Source organism: Pseudophryne corroboree, chromosome 3 (genome assembly GCF_028390025.1).
Source record: "Pseudophryne corroboree isolate aPseCor3 chromosome 3, aPseCor3.hap2, whole genome shotgun sequence".
Classification (NCBI taxonomy): Eukaryota; Metazoa; Chordata; class Amphibia; order Anura; family Myobatrachidae; genus Pseudophryne; species Pseudophryne corroboree.
Window position 1 is genome coordinate 798749879 of NC_086446.1, and position 17976 is coordinate 798767854.

A 17976-nucleotide genomic window follows, 5' to 3' on the forward strand; every position below is an offset into this window, starting at 1 on the left:
ATTCTGTGAATTTCTATTACCAGATAGGTTCAGGTATGGTTACAGGTAATTTTTAGTGTGCTGGGGGGAAATTCAGGGGAGGGGATTTGCACCCCCCTCTCTGTTGTTTGTCTGTGACCCCTCCCCCTTTCTAGCACCTGATATATAATTATCTCCAGGAATGATTGAGCAACTGCCATTATTTTTCTGCATGTGTGTGAGAGATATTGAATGGGAGCAGTATTTGGAAGGCATGCTGTTCCTTGTAGTGCCAATTGGAGATCCTGGGGGTTGCTCCTGGGTAAGTTAGCTCTCTGTCTGGATGTGTTTTAGTAATAGCCATTATCATGAGGCCTACTGTGACAAATTACATGGCCCTATGAGGGCACTGCTATTATGTAGTGTTAGGACTGCTGATATCGGAGAAGCCATGAAGTGGCTCAGCAGCTAAACATGCATTTGGAAACATGTGTGACTAATTCTCTGAATTTCTATTACCAGATAGGTTTAGGTATGATTACAGGTAATTTTTAGTGTGCTGAGGGAAATTTAGGTGTGGGGATTTGCACCCCCCCCCCTGTCTGTTGTTTGTCTGTGACCCCTCCCCCTTTCTAGCATATGATATATAATTATCTCCAGGAATGACCGAGCAACTGCCATTTTTTGTCTGCATGTGTGTGAGAGGCATTGAATGGGAGCAGAATTTGGAAGGCATGGTGTTCCTTGTAGTGCCAATGGGAGATCCTGGGGGTGGCTCCCAGGTAAGTTAGTTCTCTGTCTGGGTGTGTTTTAGTAATAGCCTTTATCATGAGGCCTACTGTAACAAATTACATGGCCCTATGTGGGCACTACTAATATGTAGTGTTAGGACTGCTGATATCGGAGAAGCCATGAAGTGGTTCAGCAGCTAAACCTGAGTTTGCAAACATGTGTGACTAATTCTCTGAATTTCTATTACCAGATAGGTTCAGGTATGGTTACAGGTAATTTTTAGTGTGCTGGGGGGAAATTTAGGGGTGGGGCTTTGCACCCCCCCCTTTCTGTCTGTTGTTTGTCTGTGACCCCTCCCCTTTTCTAGCACCTGATAAATAATTATCTCCAGGAATGACCGAGCAACTGCCATTGTTTGTCTGCACCTGGAGATATAAACCTAATGGCAAATACCAAGGGAGCTTACAGAGTATGGTTCACAACTACAATACTGCAGCTTCCATCAACTCTCTGCTTAAAGCAACATGATCTGAGACATTATACACAGCACGGTTGTTGCCAAGAAATACGTTTATTCTGTCCTTTACTGTTTAAAGTTAAATAACTGGTGACAGAGATGTGACAGATGGAAAGAACTCTGTAGATATTTCCTGATGGAGCTTAGTTGCTGGCCATGGTGCTGGAGATCCAGGAGTTTAGTTGCTGGCCATGGTGCTGGAGATCCAGGAGTTTAGTTGATGGCTATGGTGCTGGAGATCCAGGAGCTTAGTTGCTGGCCATGGTGCTGGAGATCCAGGAGTTGTAGTTACAGACCTTGGTGTAGACACCGGGATAGTTCCTCTGGGCACAGCCGTATCCCCAGGAGACAACACCCTGGAGCTGTCCGTTACAGACCACGGGTCCACCAGAGTCACCCTGAGCAGAGGAGGGAGATTGTTAGATGGTCATACCACATCAGGATGGTTGCCAGAGAGTTACTATGCTGTCTACTGTGCGATCGTACAATTTGTATACATCACATACATACTATAGTGGTACCATGGTCTCAGTACTATAGTGATACAGCAATGACATTACCTGGCAGGAATCCTTGCCACCTTCCAGGTAACCAACACAGATCATGTTATTGGTGATCTCTCCTGGGTAGGAGCTGCTGCACTGAGCTGAGGTCAGGATGGGGGCGTTCAGGCACTGGAGGAGGTTTGGCATGTTGGCTGTAGAAATAAACATTAGATTTATTTTATAATCTACCATTTTATGCTATATATTGCTGTAATATGTCTGTATCCATTAAGCATTTGTGCTCTGAAATATAGCAGTCATATCCATTTTGTTGTGTGTAGAAATGTATCATCCTTGTCAGAAAAATTCACAAATATGGGGCTAAACTTAATAGCCTACGAGCTGCCAGAGGTGTGGGATTTTGTGTGTTCATCCGTAATTTTAAAGTGGCAATCATTTACAAGGAAAAAAAACAACCTAATTTTGCCTTGTAAATGATTGCCACTTTAAAAATACGGGCAGACTCACAAAATCCCACACCTCTGGCAGCTTGCAGGCTATTATATTTAGCCCATAGTATATTTGTGTAATTTTCTACATTTTACATAATAAACCTGTACTGTATATCTATTTTCATTACGTATTATTATCACTCTAAAATAATATTTTTTTCTCAAATGAAAAACCTTTGTAATAGTTTGTAAACATTGTCAAAAACTCCCGATGTAGATCTTGCAAGGTCCAGGGCATGTAATGGACTTTAGTTAGTGATCTGTAACTTACTGCCGCTGCTGAGTGTGTTTCCCCAGCCGGCGATCAGACAGCTGGTGCCGGCGCCGGCGCAGCCAGAGGGCAGAGATGCAGTCTTGACGTAGGAGTTGAGGGTGGCGGGGGAGGCCAGCTTGATCAACCAGATGTCGTTGTCCATGGTTCTGGAGTTGTAGCTGCCGTGTCTGATGACCTTGGCGGAGTTGATGAACTGCTCGGTACCCTCACTTGTAGCGATGTTATGTTCTCCCAGTCTGACCTGGACGCTCCTGGATGGAAAGACACAATGAACAAATAGAAATATGAATACATATACTTTACTTTAGGAGTTTGGGAATCATTGTCAGACATCTATAGATGAGGACTTTGCTGTTTACTAGACCTCTACTATTGTGCACTGTGAGAACATTTTGCAGATCACTGACAAACCCACACACCAGTCAGTGATCACAAGTGTCTCACTGCTGGGGGAAAAGTTTTATCATATTTCAGATCTCTTTATGTAGTCAGGATCTGCATCCTTGCAATGTGACAATCTGTATCTATATGGAATTTAACCTTTGTAATCAGAGGTGTAGCTAGGTGCCATGGTGCCCGGAGCAAGGGTATGTTTCGGCCCCCCCTCTGTACTGAGTTGGGTGCTTGTTACATTTGAAAAGAAAAAATACTTAAAAATTCTAAATTGGTGATATGGCCGGTTCTAGACCTTGTGGAGCTTAGGGTGAAAGGTACCTTTGGGCTCCTCACACGTATAAAACAGGGACAGTGCACACCAAAGGCATGCAACAAAAATATAGGTCCGTGGCTTCATTGGGAAGTTGCTTGGCCACAGAATAGTACCAATTCAGATTACACCATACGGTAGTACTCCTTATACACTTTATGACACATAGTAGAGCCCTTATACATATTATGCCACAGTAGAGCCCCTTATACATGTTACTCTGCAGATTCTAAAGCAGAGAGAGGTGCTGCAGCATCTGCTGGGGCAGAGAGAGGTGCTGCATCATCAATGTAGAGAGGGGTGCTGTAGCAGCTGGGGCAGAGAGAGGTGCTGCAACAGCTGGGACAGAGAGAGGTGCTGCAGCAGCAGCAGGGGCAGAGAGAGGTGCTGCAGCAGCTGGGGCAGAGAGAGGTGCTGCAACAGCTGGGGCAGAGAGAGGTACTGCAGCAGCAGGGTCAGAGAGAGGTGCTGCAGCAGCTGGGGCAGAGAGAGGTGCTGCAACAGCTGGGGCAGAGAGAGATGCTGCAGCAGCCAAGGCAGAAAGAGGTGGTGCAGCAGCAGGGGCAGAGAGAGGTGCTGCAGCAGCTGGGACAGAAAGAGGTGCTGTAGCAGCTGGGACAGAGAGAGGTGCAACAGCAGGGGCAGGGAGTGGTGTAGCAGGACAGAAGTATCCCAGCTGTTCAGCTGCAAGCAGACAGTAGGACATATAAAGAGAGCGCAGAGCTCTGGAATGTGTTGGCTGTTAGTGTCTCCTGCTGTCGCCTCTAGCCTGCCCTGTTCCCTTCCTAGTCTCCAAGTCCAAGTCAGTGTGCATCCCTCTGCTTCTCCTCCTGCTCTGCGACTCCCAGAAGAAGCAAACTCAACAGTTTAGCCATGACCGGGAATTGAACACATGATCCCAGGGCTTAGAGGCCTTTCATGCAAACCACTATGTCGTCTGTGCTGTCCCAGGTGTTTGCTAACATGTACAGATGGAGCCACCATCTGTGACCAGGTGCACGCCTATCGCCAAGAGCGTCCCTGTCCGGACAGGCGAGCGTGCCCACGACGGAGACACGTCCCATTCACTTGAATGGAGAGGGTCTCCGTCTGCGTGCCTGGACAGAGACGATCTGAATGGGAGCGTTTCTGTCCACTCCCGGCGTGACTAGGCAGACGGATCACCTAGTCACGCCGGGAGTGCACGTTTGCGATGGAGCCGCCTCAGGTTAGCGCGGCTCCATCTGTATGAAGCATGAAAGTAAACATCCAATGTTTGGCATGGAATTATACTGAAACAAGACAGAAATCCTGCAACATTACCCAACTTAGGAAGGCCATAGGCCTCATGCCTTGACCATCTCTACTGTGCTTACATCCTGCCATCAGGCTACCTCCTGCTTGCTTGCACCTCATGTCATCTGTCTGTTGCCCCTTCCCACTAGATTGTTAGCTCCTCAGAGCAGGGTCCTCTTCCCTCTTGTTGTCAAAGCCCTCTTCTCCTCACATTTCACTTACAGCTCTCCCCTACTCAGCGACCATCTTCACCCGCATATTCTCTTTCTGGTAAAGGCTCATCTCTATGTATGGCCACCAGCTCCTAGTAGTACGATGATCACTCCCTCGCTACTTACATCTTAGCTGTATTATGTTTTGAGAATTGTGGTGCACTTTGTCACATCTACTCTATTTTTGTTATTTTTTACTGTAATGCTAAGTTGTGTCTCCCTGTACTGTCCTCTGTACGGCGCTGCGAAACACTTGTGGTGCCTTATAAATAAAATGTAATAATAATAGAATAGGCTGAACAATGTTCATTCAATTTTAATGAAATAACTGATCTGAACAGTTATCACTCAGTGTATGCTGAAAAACTACTTGGATCATTTGGTTTTATTATTTAACCTGTCTGTACTTCCTGACCATTATTCAACTGACTCCACAAATGGAGATCACCATTTTACAACCATTGCACCTCCCCTCATCTGTACGATACAAATCTTGCATTCTATGGCCAGATTAAGTAATGTTAATCACAATCAACCATATAGCCAATCAATCAATCAATCAATCAATCAATCAATCAAACAACCAACCATTTAACCAACCAACCAACCAACCAACCAACCAACCAACCAACCAACCAGTACCCATAAACACTGTGTCCATCTGCTAAATGGTTGTACTTACGCCTTGTAGCAGTGAGCAGCAGAGACCACCCACAGGCTGGTGATCAGGGTGCCACCACAGAAGTGGTATCCAGAGTTCAGGGACACAACGTAGGGAACAGAGTTCTTGGTGCAAGTGAAACCTCCGACGATCTTATCATCATCCTCAAAGGCAGCTGTAAGAGATGACACTGACTAGCACCATTCCGCCATTACACAATACAACACATACTGAGGTCTATGTACTAAGCTGTGGAGAGAGATAAAGTGGCAGGAGATAAAGTACCAGCCAACCAGCTATTAACTGTCATTTTTCCAACACAGCCTGTTACATGGCTTTAGGAGCTGATTGGCTGGTAGTTTATCTCCGTCCACTTTAAGTATCTCCAAGGCTTAGTACATCTCCAAAGCCTTCTATGCCTACAAACAATATAATAAAAAATACCCAAGAGACTGGTAGGAATGAATTATTATTTTCAGAATTAGGATATTACTTGTTCCAAAGTATCATTTGTGCATTTGACAATGTAGAGGACTTACCGGCAGCTCCGAGGAGCACACAGATCAGGAAGAACTTCATGGTGGAGGAGTATCCAGTGACTGGTGTTTGGAGACCCCACTGGTATTTATATACATTACTGGTCACCTGCCAGCTGTATGTACATTGCACAATTGTGCCTACATGGAGATATTCCAGTTAATGTGTATAGAAGATATATAGTTATCACTACTATGGCCTTTATCTGGGACCTTGAATGTTACTTTACAGGATGGAAAATGAGAATACATTTTCTCTTTATCTTGTTTTCCTTGTGGTTGTGTGAAGCTCTTTATGTTTTACACCTTATTCTTCAAGCCAGAAACAACTGTATACTCCACGTGTAGATTTTACACATACATCACTGTATTTCTGCTACTTACACAAATCATTATAAAAAATTTCAGTGGTAGGACTGAAACTAGGATTTTTGGCACCCAGGGCAAGGCAGTAATTTGACATGTGCCCCCCCCCCAAATAAATAAATAAATAAATAAATAAATAAATGTAAACAATTCAAAATACACCACATAGCAGTGTAACCTTATTCTCATTACACTACAAATTAGTATCCCTCATTAACATTACACTGCCCCACAGGGGGGGAGAGAGAGAGAGAGAGAGAGAGAGAGAGAGAGAGAGAAGAGAGAGAGAGAGATGGGAGAGAGGGGTGAGGGAGAGAGATAGAGAGAGGGGGAGAGAGAGGTGGGAGAGAGGAGAGATGGGGAGGAAAGAGAGGAGAGAGAGAGAGAGAGGAGAGGAAAATGGGAGAGAGAGATGGGAGAGAGGGAAAAGATGGGAGAAAGATTGGAAGAGAGGAAAGAGAGATGGGAAAGAGAGAGAGAGAGAGTGGAGAGAGAGAGAGAGGTGAGAGCGAGATGGGACAGAGAGAGGGGGAAGAGATGGTAGATAGAGTGAGACGGAGAGAGGGGTGAGGGAGAGATGGGAGAGAGGGGTGAGGGAGATATAGGAGAGAGAGAGGAGAGATCGGAGAGAGAGAGGTGAGGGAGAGATGGGAGAGAGAGAGGGGAAGAGATGATAGAGAGAGTGAGACGGAGAGAGGGGTGAGGGAGAGATGGGAGAGAGGGGTGAAGGAGAGAAGGAAAGGTTAGAGAGATGGGAGAGAGAGGGGTGAGGGAGAGATGGGAGAGAGGGGTGAGGGAGAGATGGGAGAGAGGGGTGAGAGAGAGGTAAAGGTTAGAGAGAGAGAGGAGAGAGAGGGTGTGAGGGAGAGATGGGAGAGAGGGGTGAGAGAGAGGTAAAGGTTAGAGAGGAGAGAGAGGGGATGAGGGAGAGATGGGAGAGAGAGAGAGAGAGGAGAGATGGGAGAGAGAGAGGTGAGGGAGAGATGGGAGAGAGGGAAAATATGGGAGAGAGAGATTGGAAGAGAGATGAGAGAGAGAGAGAGAGAGAGAGAGAGAGAGACGGGAGAGAGAGAGAGAGAGAGAGAGATGGGAGAGAGAGAGGTGAGGGAGAGATGGGACAGAGAGAGGGGAAGAGATGGTAGAGAGAGTGAGACGGGGAGAGGGGTGAGGGAGAGATGTGAGAAAGGGGTGAGGGAGAGATGGGAGAGGGGTGAGAGAGAGAAGGAAAGGTTAGAGAGATGGGAGAGAGAGGGGTGAGGGAGAGATGTGAGAGTGGGGTGAGGGAGAGATGGGAGAGGGGTGAGAGAGAGAAGGAAAGGTTAGAGAGATGGGAGAGAGAGAGGTGAGGGAAAGATGTGAGAGTGGGGTGAGGGAGAGATGGGAGAGGGGTGAGAGAGAGAAGGAAAGGTTAGAGAGATGGGAGAGAGAGGGGTGAGGGAAAGATGTGAGAGTGGGGTGAGAGAGAGAGGGAAAAGTTAGAGAGAGATGGGAGAGAGGGGATGAGGGAGAGATGGGAGAGAGAGAGAGGAGAGATGGGAGAGAGAGATGTGAGGGAGAGATGGGAGAGAGAGGGGATGAGGGAGAGATGGGGGAGAGGGGTGAGGGAGAGATGTGAGAGTGGGGTGAGAGAGAGAGGTAAAGGTTAGAGAAAGATGGGTGAGAGAGGGGATGAGGGAGAGATGGGGGAGAGAGGGGTGGCATACACTTCTACATTACCTTCCAATAAGATGTGTGGTGCCAGGCAGGTATAGCGGTGGCAAGACTGCCATGACATGAGGTGCCCAGCCCCTGCTGGAAACTGCCTGGGCTGTGGGCCTCACTGGTAGTCCTCACCTGTTGGTTGCATTGTGGACAGGACTTGGTGGGCATTTTTACTTAATTGGCTCTGGTGGCGATGGACAGGGACATGCTCTCCTCTGGGTCCCCACTGCTCTCTCTCCACCTGTTACCTCACATCAAGATGCAGGCCAGGCAGACACACATCCCCATGCACGCGCTCATCTCCAGCGAGGCCAAGCATGTGCTGCTGGCTGCCCTCTGTCCGCTACTTGCTCTGCACCCACGGTAGGCGATTGCGGCGGGCAGGGTTGGAGTAACAGTTGGCCAAAGGAGCCGGGCAGAGTTCATTCCAGTGCCCGGAGCACGTGACCCCTTAGCCCCTCCTAGCTGCGGACATGCTCTTATCTGTGCTGTGTGTGTGCACTGACCCATAGCATGATGCTGCTGCTGCTGCTGTTAGGGTAAGAATTGTCCTTAGTAATCTTTCTTTAGTTAAACCCATTTGTTTAATTAGAGTATCTGGTGTCTGGAATGATTTGGTTAATGCTGTAATGGTACTGCACATCCAATAAATATAGGTAGTGCCTACAAGATGCAGAAAGTGCAGTGTCCACAATAAAATAACATCTAATACACCAAGTTAAATGGCTTTTGGCATGTATGGCATTGGTATCACCTTTACCAGGTATATTGTGCTGAGTAAGAAGAAAAGAAATATCACAGCGAATATATTGTTGCAAACAAGAAACCCCGTATTGCAGACAGCAATGTTAGTATCAATACTTTATTATTATTTATTACCAGTTATTTATATACCGCACACATATTCATCAGCGCTTTAAAGAGAATATTTGGCCATTCACATCAGTCCCTGTGCAGTGGAGCTTACAATCTTTATTCCCTACCACATGTACATGCACACAGATTCACACTAGGGTTAATTTTGTTGGGAGCCAATTAAGCTACCAGTATAATTTTGGATACTTGCAAAACTTCCCAAAATATATTGTTACTAATGTTAAATAGAAATATCTCACAACAACAAGCATTTAAGCATAGACACGCCCATTTGTAAAAACTAGACACGCCCTTTGGGCAGAATATGACATGCCCCCTCGGCGGCGCAACACATCCTAATGTAATCTCCCTGATTCTAGTAGGCAAGAATGCTCTTAAGTAAGTCATCTGTCAGTCTGAACTGTGAGTGATGGGTGCTGACCGTGCTGTGAGTGGAAAGGGATGCACTGTGTGTGGCTATGAAGCAGTGTGTGTGACTATGGGGCAGTGTGCGTGACTATAAGGCAGTGTGTGTGACTATGGGGCAGTGTGTGTGACTATGGGGCAGTGTGTGGCTACGAAGCAGTGTGTGTGACTATAAGGCAGTGTGCGGCTATGAAGCAGTGTGTGTGACTATGGGGCAGTGTGCAGCTATGAAGCAGTGTGTGTGACTATGGGGCAGTGTGTATGACTATAAGGCAGTGTGCGGCTATGAAGCAGTGTGTGTGACTATGGGGCAGTGTGCGGCTATGAAGCAGTGTGTGTGATTATGGGGCAGTGTGTGGCTATGAAGCAGTGCGTGTGACTATGGGGCAGTGTGCGGGTATGAAGCAGTATGTGTGACTATGGGGCAGGGTGTGGCTATGAAGCAGTGCTTGTGACTATGGGGCAGTGTGCGGCTATGAAGCAGTGCGTGTGACTATGAGACAGTGTGTGGCTATGAAGCAGTGTGTGTGACTATGGGGCAGTGTGCAGCTATGAAGCAGTGCGTGTGACTATGAGGCAGTGTGTGTGGCTATGAAGCAGTGTGTGTGACTATGGGGCAGTGTGTGTGACTATGAGGCAGCGTGTGGCTATGAAGCAGTGTGTGTAACTATGAGGCAATGTGTGGCTATGAAGCAGTGTGTGTGACTATGGGGCAGTGTGTGTGACTATGGGGCAGTGTGTGTGACAATGGGGCAATGTGTGTGGCTATGGGGCAGTGTGTGTGGTTATGAGGGCAGTGTGTGTGGATATGGGGCAATATGTGTGACTATGGGGATGTGTGTGACTATGGGGCAGTGTGTGTGACTATGGGGCAGTGTGTGGCTATGGGGCAGTGTGTGTGGTTATGAGGGCAGTGTGTGTGGATATGGAGCAATATGTGTGACTATGGGGCAGTGTGTGGCTATGGGGCATTGTCTTAATATGGGGCAGTGTCTGACTATGGGCCAGTGTGTGACTTAAGGGCAGTGTGTGTAGCTGCGGACAGTGTGTGACTATATGGGGACAGGCTCTGGGGCAGTGCTTACTATATGGGGCAGGCTCTGGGGCACTGTGTGACTATATGGGGACAGGCTCTTGGGCACTGTGTGACTATATGGAGGTAGGCTCTGGGACAGTGTGTGACTATATGGGGACAGGCTCTGGGGCAGTGTGTGACTATATGGGGACAGGCTCTGGGACAGTGTGTGACTATATGGGGACAGGCTCTGGGGCTGTGTGTGGCTATATGGGGGCAGGCTATGGGGCAGTGCGTGACTATATGGGGGCAGGCTATGGGGCAGTGTGTGACTATATGGGGACAGGCTCTGGGACAGTGTGTGACTATATGGGGACAGGCTCTGGGGCAGTGCTGACTATATGGGGGCAGGCTATGGGGCAGTGTGTGACTATATGGGGACAGGCTCTTGGGCACTGTGTGACTATATGGAGGTAGGCTCTGGGACAGTGTGTGACTATATGGGGACAGGCTCTGGGGCACTGTGTGACTATATGGAGGTAGGCTCTGGGACAGTATGTGACTATATGGGGCCAGGCACTGGAGCAGTGTGTGAGTATATGGACGCAGGTTCTGGGGCAGTGTGTTCCTATATGGGGGCAGGCACTTGGGCAGTATGTGACTATATGGAAGCAGGTTCTGGGGCAGTGTGTGACTATATGGGGTAGGGTATGGGGCAGTGTGTGAGTATATGGAGGCAGGTTCTGGGGCAGTGTGTGACTATATGGGGGCAGGCACTGGGGCAGTGTGTGACTATATGGGGGCAGGCTCTGGGGCAGTGTGTGACTCTATGGGGACAGGCTCTGGGGCAGTGTGTGAGTATAGGAAGCAGGTTCTGGGGCAGTGTGTGACTATATGGGGACAGGCTCTGGGGCAGTGTGTGAGTATGGAAGCAGGTTCTGGGGCAGTGTGTGACTATATGGGGGCAGGCTCTGGGGCAGTGTGTGACTATATGGGTACAGGCTCTGGGGCAGTGTGTGAGTATATGGAAGCAGGTTCTGGGGCAGTGTGTGACTATATGGGGGCAGGCTCTGGGGCAGTGTGTGACTATATGGGTACAGGCTCTGGGGCTGTGTGTGGCTATATGGGGGCTGGCTATGGGGCAGTGCGTGACTATATGGGGGCAGGCTATGGGGCAGTGTGTGACTATATGGGGACAGGCTCTGGGACAGTGTGTGACTATATGGGGACAGGCTCTGGGGCAGTGCTGACTATATGGGGGCAGGCTATGGGGCAGTGTGTGACTATATGGGGACAGGCTCTGGGACAGTGTGTGACTATATGGGGACAGGCTCTGGGGCAGTGCTGACTATATGGGGGCAGGCTATGGGGCAGTGTGTGACTATATGGGGACAGGCTCTTGGGCACTGTGTGACTATATGGAGGTAGGCTCTGGGACAGTGTGTGACTATATGGGGACAGGCTCTGGGGCACTGTGTGACTATATGGAGGTAGGCTCTGGGACAGTATGTGACTATATGGGGCCAGGCACTGGAGCAGTGTGTGAGTATATGGAAGCAGGTTCTGGGGCAGTGTGTTCCTATATGGGGGCAGGCACTTGGGCAGTATGTGACTATATGGAAGCAGGTTCTGGGGCAGTGTGTGACTATATGGGGTAGGGTATGGGGCAGTGTGTGAGTATATGGAGGCAGGTTCTGGGGCAGTGTGTGACTATATGGGGGCAGGCACTGGGGCAGTGTGTGACTATATGGGGGCAGGCTCTGGGGCAGTGTGTGACTCTATGGGGACAGGCTCTGGGGCAGTGTGTGAGTATAGGAAGCAGGTTCTGGGGCAGTGTGTGACTATATGGGGACAGGCTCTGGGGCAGTGTGTGAGTATGGAAGCAGGTTCTGGGGCAGTGTGTGACTATATGGGGGCAGGCTCTGGGGCAGTGTGTGACTATATGGGTACAGGCTCTGGGGCAGTGTGTGAGTATATGGAAGCAGGTTCTGGGGCAGTGTGTGACTATATGGGGGCAGGCTCTGGGGCAGTGTGTGACTATATGGGTACAGGCTCTGGGGCAGTGTGTGAGTATATGGAAGCAGGTTCTGGGGCAGTGTGTGACTATATGGAGGCAGGCACTGGGGCAGTGTGTACACAAGAGTGCTGTGCTTGATGTATGCTTAGTGATAATTGATTAAAAATTAATAGATACACAGGTGTCTGCTTAAATCAATTTAAAACACATATGGAACTTGCTGATAAAATTTAAACAAATTTATTTACACACACAATATAGTACAATAAAAACCATTGATAAAAGAAAGCTCAAGCACACTGATAGACGTTCTAAATATGTCACTTTGTTGAAATGATTTGTAACAATGTAACTTCAATGCTGCCACATAGACCTAGTTTTAGTCTCTTTGTATCAATAAAACTGAATTGCAACAGTTAATACAGCCTATATAAGAATGATTGTAGCTCCCGTCCTCTATGCTACTGGCGTCCCAGTGCAGAGGAAATGCCGCTGATAATATTTACCCGACCTGCGGGAAGATTCAGTCTCGCAGCGCAGGAGGTACCGGGATAACTTCCAAGCGGCTGTGTGTGACTATGGGGGTAATTCAGAGTTGATCGTAGCAGCAAATTTGTTAGCAGTTTGTTAGCAGTTGGGCAAAACCATGGGGGTCATTCCGAGTTGTTTGCTCGTTGCCGATTTTCGCTATGCTACGATTTGCAGCTAACTGCGCATGAGCATGGTACGCAGAGCGCATGCGCTCAGTTATTTAACTAAGAACTTAGTAGATTTACACAAGCTCGAGCTAAGTTTTTTCCACGCTCCAGTGATTGTAGTGTGATTGACAGGAAGTGGGTGTTTCTGGGCGGCAACTCAACGTTTTCACGGCGTTTGCAAAAAAACGCAGGCGTGCCAGGGAAAAACGCGGGAGTGGCTGGAGAAACGGGGGAGTGGCTGGCCGAACGCAGGGCGTGTTTGTGACATCAAAACAGGAACTAAACAGACTGAGCTGATCGCAATCTGTGGGTAGGTCCGGAGCTACTCAGAAACTGCAAAGAAATATGTATTAGCAAATCTGCTAATCTTTTGTTCACTATTCTGCTATGCTAAGATACACTCCCAGTAGGCGGCGGCTTAGCGTGTGCAATGCTGCTAAAAGCAGCTAACGAGCGAACAACTCGGAATGAGGGCCCATGTGCACTGCAGATGGGGCAAATGCAACATATGCAGAGAGAGTTAGATTTGGGTGGGGTGTGTTCAAACTGAAATCTAAATTGCAGTGTAATAATAAATCAGCCAGTATTTACCCTGCCGGCACTTTTCGTGTTTTCTGTTTTGGTTTTGGATCTGGATCCTCGCTCGTGTTTTAGATCTGGATTGGTTTTGCCAAAACCACCCTTTTGGGTTTTGGTTTTGGATCTGGATGATTTTTGAAAAAAACACAAAAACAGCTAAAATCACAGAATTTGGGGGTAATTTTGATCCTACGGTATTATTAATCTCAATAACATTAATTTCCACTCATTTCCAGTCTATTCTGAACACCTCACACCTTAACAATATTGTTTTTAGGCCAAAAGGTTGCACCGAGGTAGCTGGATGACTTTGCTAAGTGACACAAGTGTGCGGCACAAACACCTGGCCCCAGGGCCGGATTAAGCCTTGGAGGTGCCAGGGGCACTTAAGACAGGGGGGCCCCGATGGGAGGTGGGGGATGTATATTAATTGTGCATACTTCCCAACATGACCCATTCCAGGAGGGACAAAATTCTCTCTACCTGGACTTCCCTCTTAATAGATGATTGGTGTGACCTGTGTTAAACTATTTAAATTGATAACAAAGGTGTTTCACCACAGGTGATTGCAATCATACCTTAAGAGGGCAATCCAGGTAGAGAGCATTTTATCTCTCCTGGAATGGGTCATGGCGGGAGGTATAGATTGTGTATATTACATTTAAACCAATGGTGTATATTAGTTTTAAAGTAATAGTTTAATAATGCCTTGGTACTGTTTATACAGTAGCTCCACCTAATTGAAAGACAACTATTTTTTTACATTTTCTTGTAGTGGAACCTTAACCTTAAAACACCCATAAAAAATAAAATAATTTATCTTGTCACATGCAAGAATAGCATCTGCCTCTGTACTACTTACACACTGGGACAAGACTCAGGAGGACTGTGTGTGTGTGTGTGTGTGTGTGTGTGTGTGTGTCTCTATCTCTAAACCCAAATGGTTTAGTTGCATAAAAGTTTACACAAGACTCAGACACCCAGGCAGGGAGGATGAGGAGCTGGGATCCCTGTGTCACTTACAGCTCTCCCCACCCTCCTATCTCTCTTCTGGTCAGAAAGCTCCGTCGGTGTCCTGCTCACATTCTGGCTCTCACATTAAGAGGGAAAGCTAGTGATATCAGTGGCTTTAGGCAGGGGGGCCCCTGACAAAGGGAGGCCCAGGGTACAGTATGACCAGCATTTCCCCCTTAATCTGGCTATGCCTGGCCCATCTAGGAGTGGCACTGCAGTGTCAGACAGGAGGGCACTTTTAAAAACTAGGCCCCAAACAGCACATGATGCAAAGAAAAAAAAGAGGTGCACCGAGGTCGCTGGGTGACTAAGCTAAGCGACACAAGGGTGCGGCACAAACACCTGGCCCATCTAGGAGTGGCACTGAGGTGTCAGACAGGATGGCAGATTTAAAAAATAGGCCCCAAACAGCACATCATGCAAAGAAGAAAAAGAGGTGCAATGAGGTAGCTGTATGACTTTGCTAAGCGAAACAAGTGTGTTGCACAAACACCTGGCCCATCTAGGAGTGGCACTGCAGTGTCAGACAAGATGGCAGATTTAAAAAATAGGCCCCAAACAGCACATCATGCAAAGAAGAAAAAGAGGTGCAATAAGGTAGCTGGATGGCTAAGCGAAGCGACACAAGTGTGAGGCACAAACACCTAGCCCATCTAGGAGTGGCACTGCAGTGGCAGATAGGATGGCACCTTTAAAAACTAGGCCCCAAACAGCTCATCATGCAGAGAAGAAAAAGAGGTGCAATGAGGAAGCTGGATGACTTTGCTAAGTGACACAAGTGTGCGGCACAAACACCTGGCCCATCTAGGAGTGGCACACAGTGGCTGAATGTCAAAAGTGGCCCGCAATTTTTCGGGCCACCGACAGCATCTCCTGCACGTCCTTGTTACTTTAATAAAAAAATCTGCACCACCAAATTAATTGTATGTGCAAAACATGGGACATGATGGAATTTGCTCAGGTGTAATACACACACAATATTGGTGGACTTGTATGGCAGTATCCCTGAACTTATACGGCTGCACCACTGGACTGGACTTATACGGCAGTACCCCTGGACTTATATGGCAGTACCCCCGGACTTATACGGCAGTTCCTCTGGACTTATACGGCAGTACCCCTGAACCTATACGGCTGCATCACTGGACTGGACTTATACGGCAATACCCCTGAAATTATACGGCAGTACCCCTGAACTTATATGGCTCCACCACTGGACTGGACTTATACGGCAGTATCCCTGAATTTATACGGCAGTACCCCTGAACTTATACGGCTGCACCACTGGACTGGAGTTATATGGCAGTACCCCTGGACTTAGACGGCAGCAGCACTGGACTTATGGCAGCACAGGACACCACCACTGGACTTATGGCAGCACAACACAGCACCCCTGCACTGGACTTATACAGCAGCCGCACTGGACTTATGGCAGCACAGGACACCACCACTGGTTTTATGGCAGCACAGGACACCACCACTGGACTGATGCAGCACAACACAGCACCACTGCACTGGATTTATACAGCAGCACTGGATTTATGGCAGCACAGGACACCACCACTGGGCTGATTCAACACAAGACAGCACTGGAATGACACATAAGAGCAGGTCGCCACCCCACGCGCAACACCCACACAGACACTGAGGAGACACGTTCTCTTGCTACACTCTCCAGGACTGGAGTGAAAATGGCGGCGACGCACGATTCCTTATATGGAATCCAAAACCCGTGAGAATCCGACAGCAGGATGATGACGTTTTGCCTCGTTCTGGTTTCCGAGTCTGGCGGGAAGTCCTGAGCAGGTCTTGGATCCAGGCTTGGGACGTGATGTTCGGTAGAGTTCGGTTCTCAAGGAACCGAACCCGCTCATCTCTAAAAATAACCCACCCAAATCTAACTCTCTCTGCACATGTTATATCTGCCACACCTGCAGTGCAGATGGATCCTACAATAATTCAGACCTGATCGCTCTCTAGTTTTTTTTTTGCAGTCCAGCATTCGCATAGTCGCCACCCACAGGGGAGTGTATTTTAGCTTTGCAAGTGTGCGATCACATGTGTAGCAGAACTGTACACACAGAATTTGTGCAGTCTGAGTAGCTCAGGACTTACTCAGCCGCTGCGATCACTTCAGCCTGTCCGGGACCGGAATTGACGTCAGGATCCCTCCCTGCAAATGATTGGACACGCCTGCGTTTTTACAAACACTCCCAGAAAATGGTCAGTTGACACCCACAAACACCCTCTTCCTGTCACTCTCCTTGTGAATGCCCGTGCAAATGGATTATACACATAAAGTCATGGCTGAGCGGCGATTCGCTTTGTACCCGTGCGAAGCGCCTGCACATTGCGGTGCATTCGCATGCGCAGTTAAGACCTGATCACCTGCTGTACGAAAACGCAGCCTAGCGATCAGGTCTGAATTTGCCCCATGGTTTTGCCCAACTGCTAACAAATTTGCTGCTACAATCAGGTCTGAATTACCCCTATATTGGGACAGGCTCTGGGCAGTGTGTGACTATATGGAAGCAGGCTTTGGGGCAGTGTGTGACTATATGGAGGCAGGCTTTGGGGCAGTGTGTGACTATATGGGGGCAGGCTTTGAGGCAGTGTGTGACTATATGGGGGCAGGCACTGGGGCACTGTGTGAGTATATGGGGGCAGGCTCTGGGGCAGTGTGTGAATAAATGGGGACAGGCTATGGGGGCAGTGTTGACTATATGGAGACAGGCTATGAGACAGTCTGTGACTATATTGGGACAGGCTCTGGGGCAGTGTGTTACTATATGGGGCAGACACTGGGGCACTGTGTGACTATATGGAGGCAGGTTCTGGGGCAGTGTGTGACTATATGGAGGCAGGTTCTGGGGCAGTATGTGACTAAATGGGGACAGGCTATGGGGCAGTGTGTGACTATATGTGGACAAGCTCTAGGGCAGTGTGTGACTATATGGAGGCAGGTTCTGGGGCAGTGTGTGACAATATGGGGGCAGGCTTTGGGGCAATTTGTGACTACTGCATATGTGTGTAGGCTATGGGGCAGTGTGTGGCTATGGGGCAGTCTGTGACTATGGGGCAGTGTGTGACTATGGGTGTAGGCTATGGAAATATGCAAAACTTGATTGATAGATAGATAGATTGATTGATTGATTGATTAATTGAATGATTAAATAATTAATAAAATTTGACAAGTATTGGAGAAAATCTTTAAAAATATCTATGCAAAAAAGACCATCTCCAATGCACCCCAATGATACATCCCATTATAAAAAGAAAAGTGGTGCAAGATGGAATAGTCCTTGGGCCCTCCCACCCACTTTTATATTGGATATTAAAAAGAACATGCACAGTTTAACAAACAAAGCACTTCAGCAACAGTGACTGACACTTTTGTGGCTGAAGAGTTTGGTTTGTTGGGCCCTCACAAAACATTT

The 17976-nt window shown here is 48.0% G+C and overlaps 1 protein-coding gene across 1 annotated transcript; it reads right to left on the reverse strand.

Annotated features, from left to right (window-relative positions):
* Positions 1-1318: 1318 nt before the first annotated feature.
* Positions 1319-5911, reverse strand: LOC135058285 (trypsin-like). Its single transcript, XM_063963807.1, has 5 exons — positions 5872-5911; positions 5354-5507; positions 2476-2729; positions 1768-1904; positions 1319-1605 (listed from the first exon to the last, which is right to left on the reverse strand). Exons 1-5 carry the CDS (start codon positions 5909-5911, stop codon positions 1456-1458), a joined length of 735 nt encoding a protein of 244 aa, XP_063819877.1. The 3' UTR covers positions 1319-1455.
* Positions 5912-17976: the final 12065 nt, after the last annotated feature.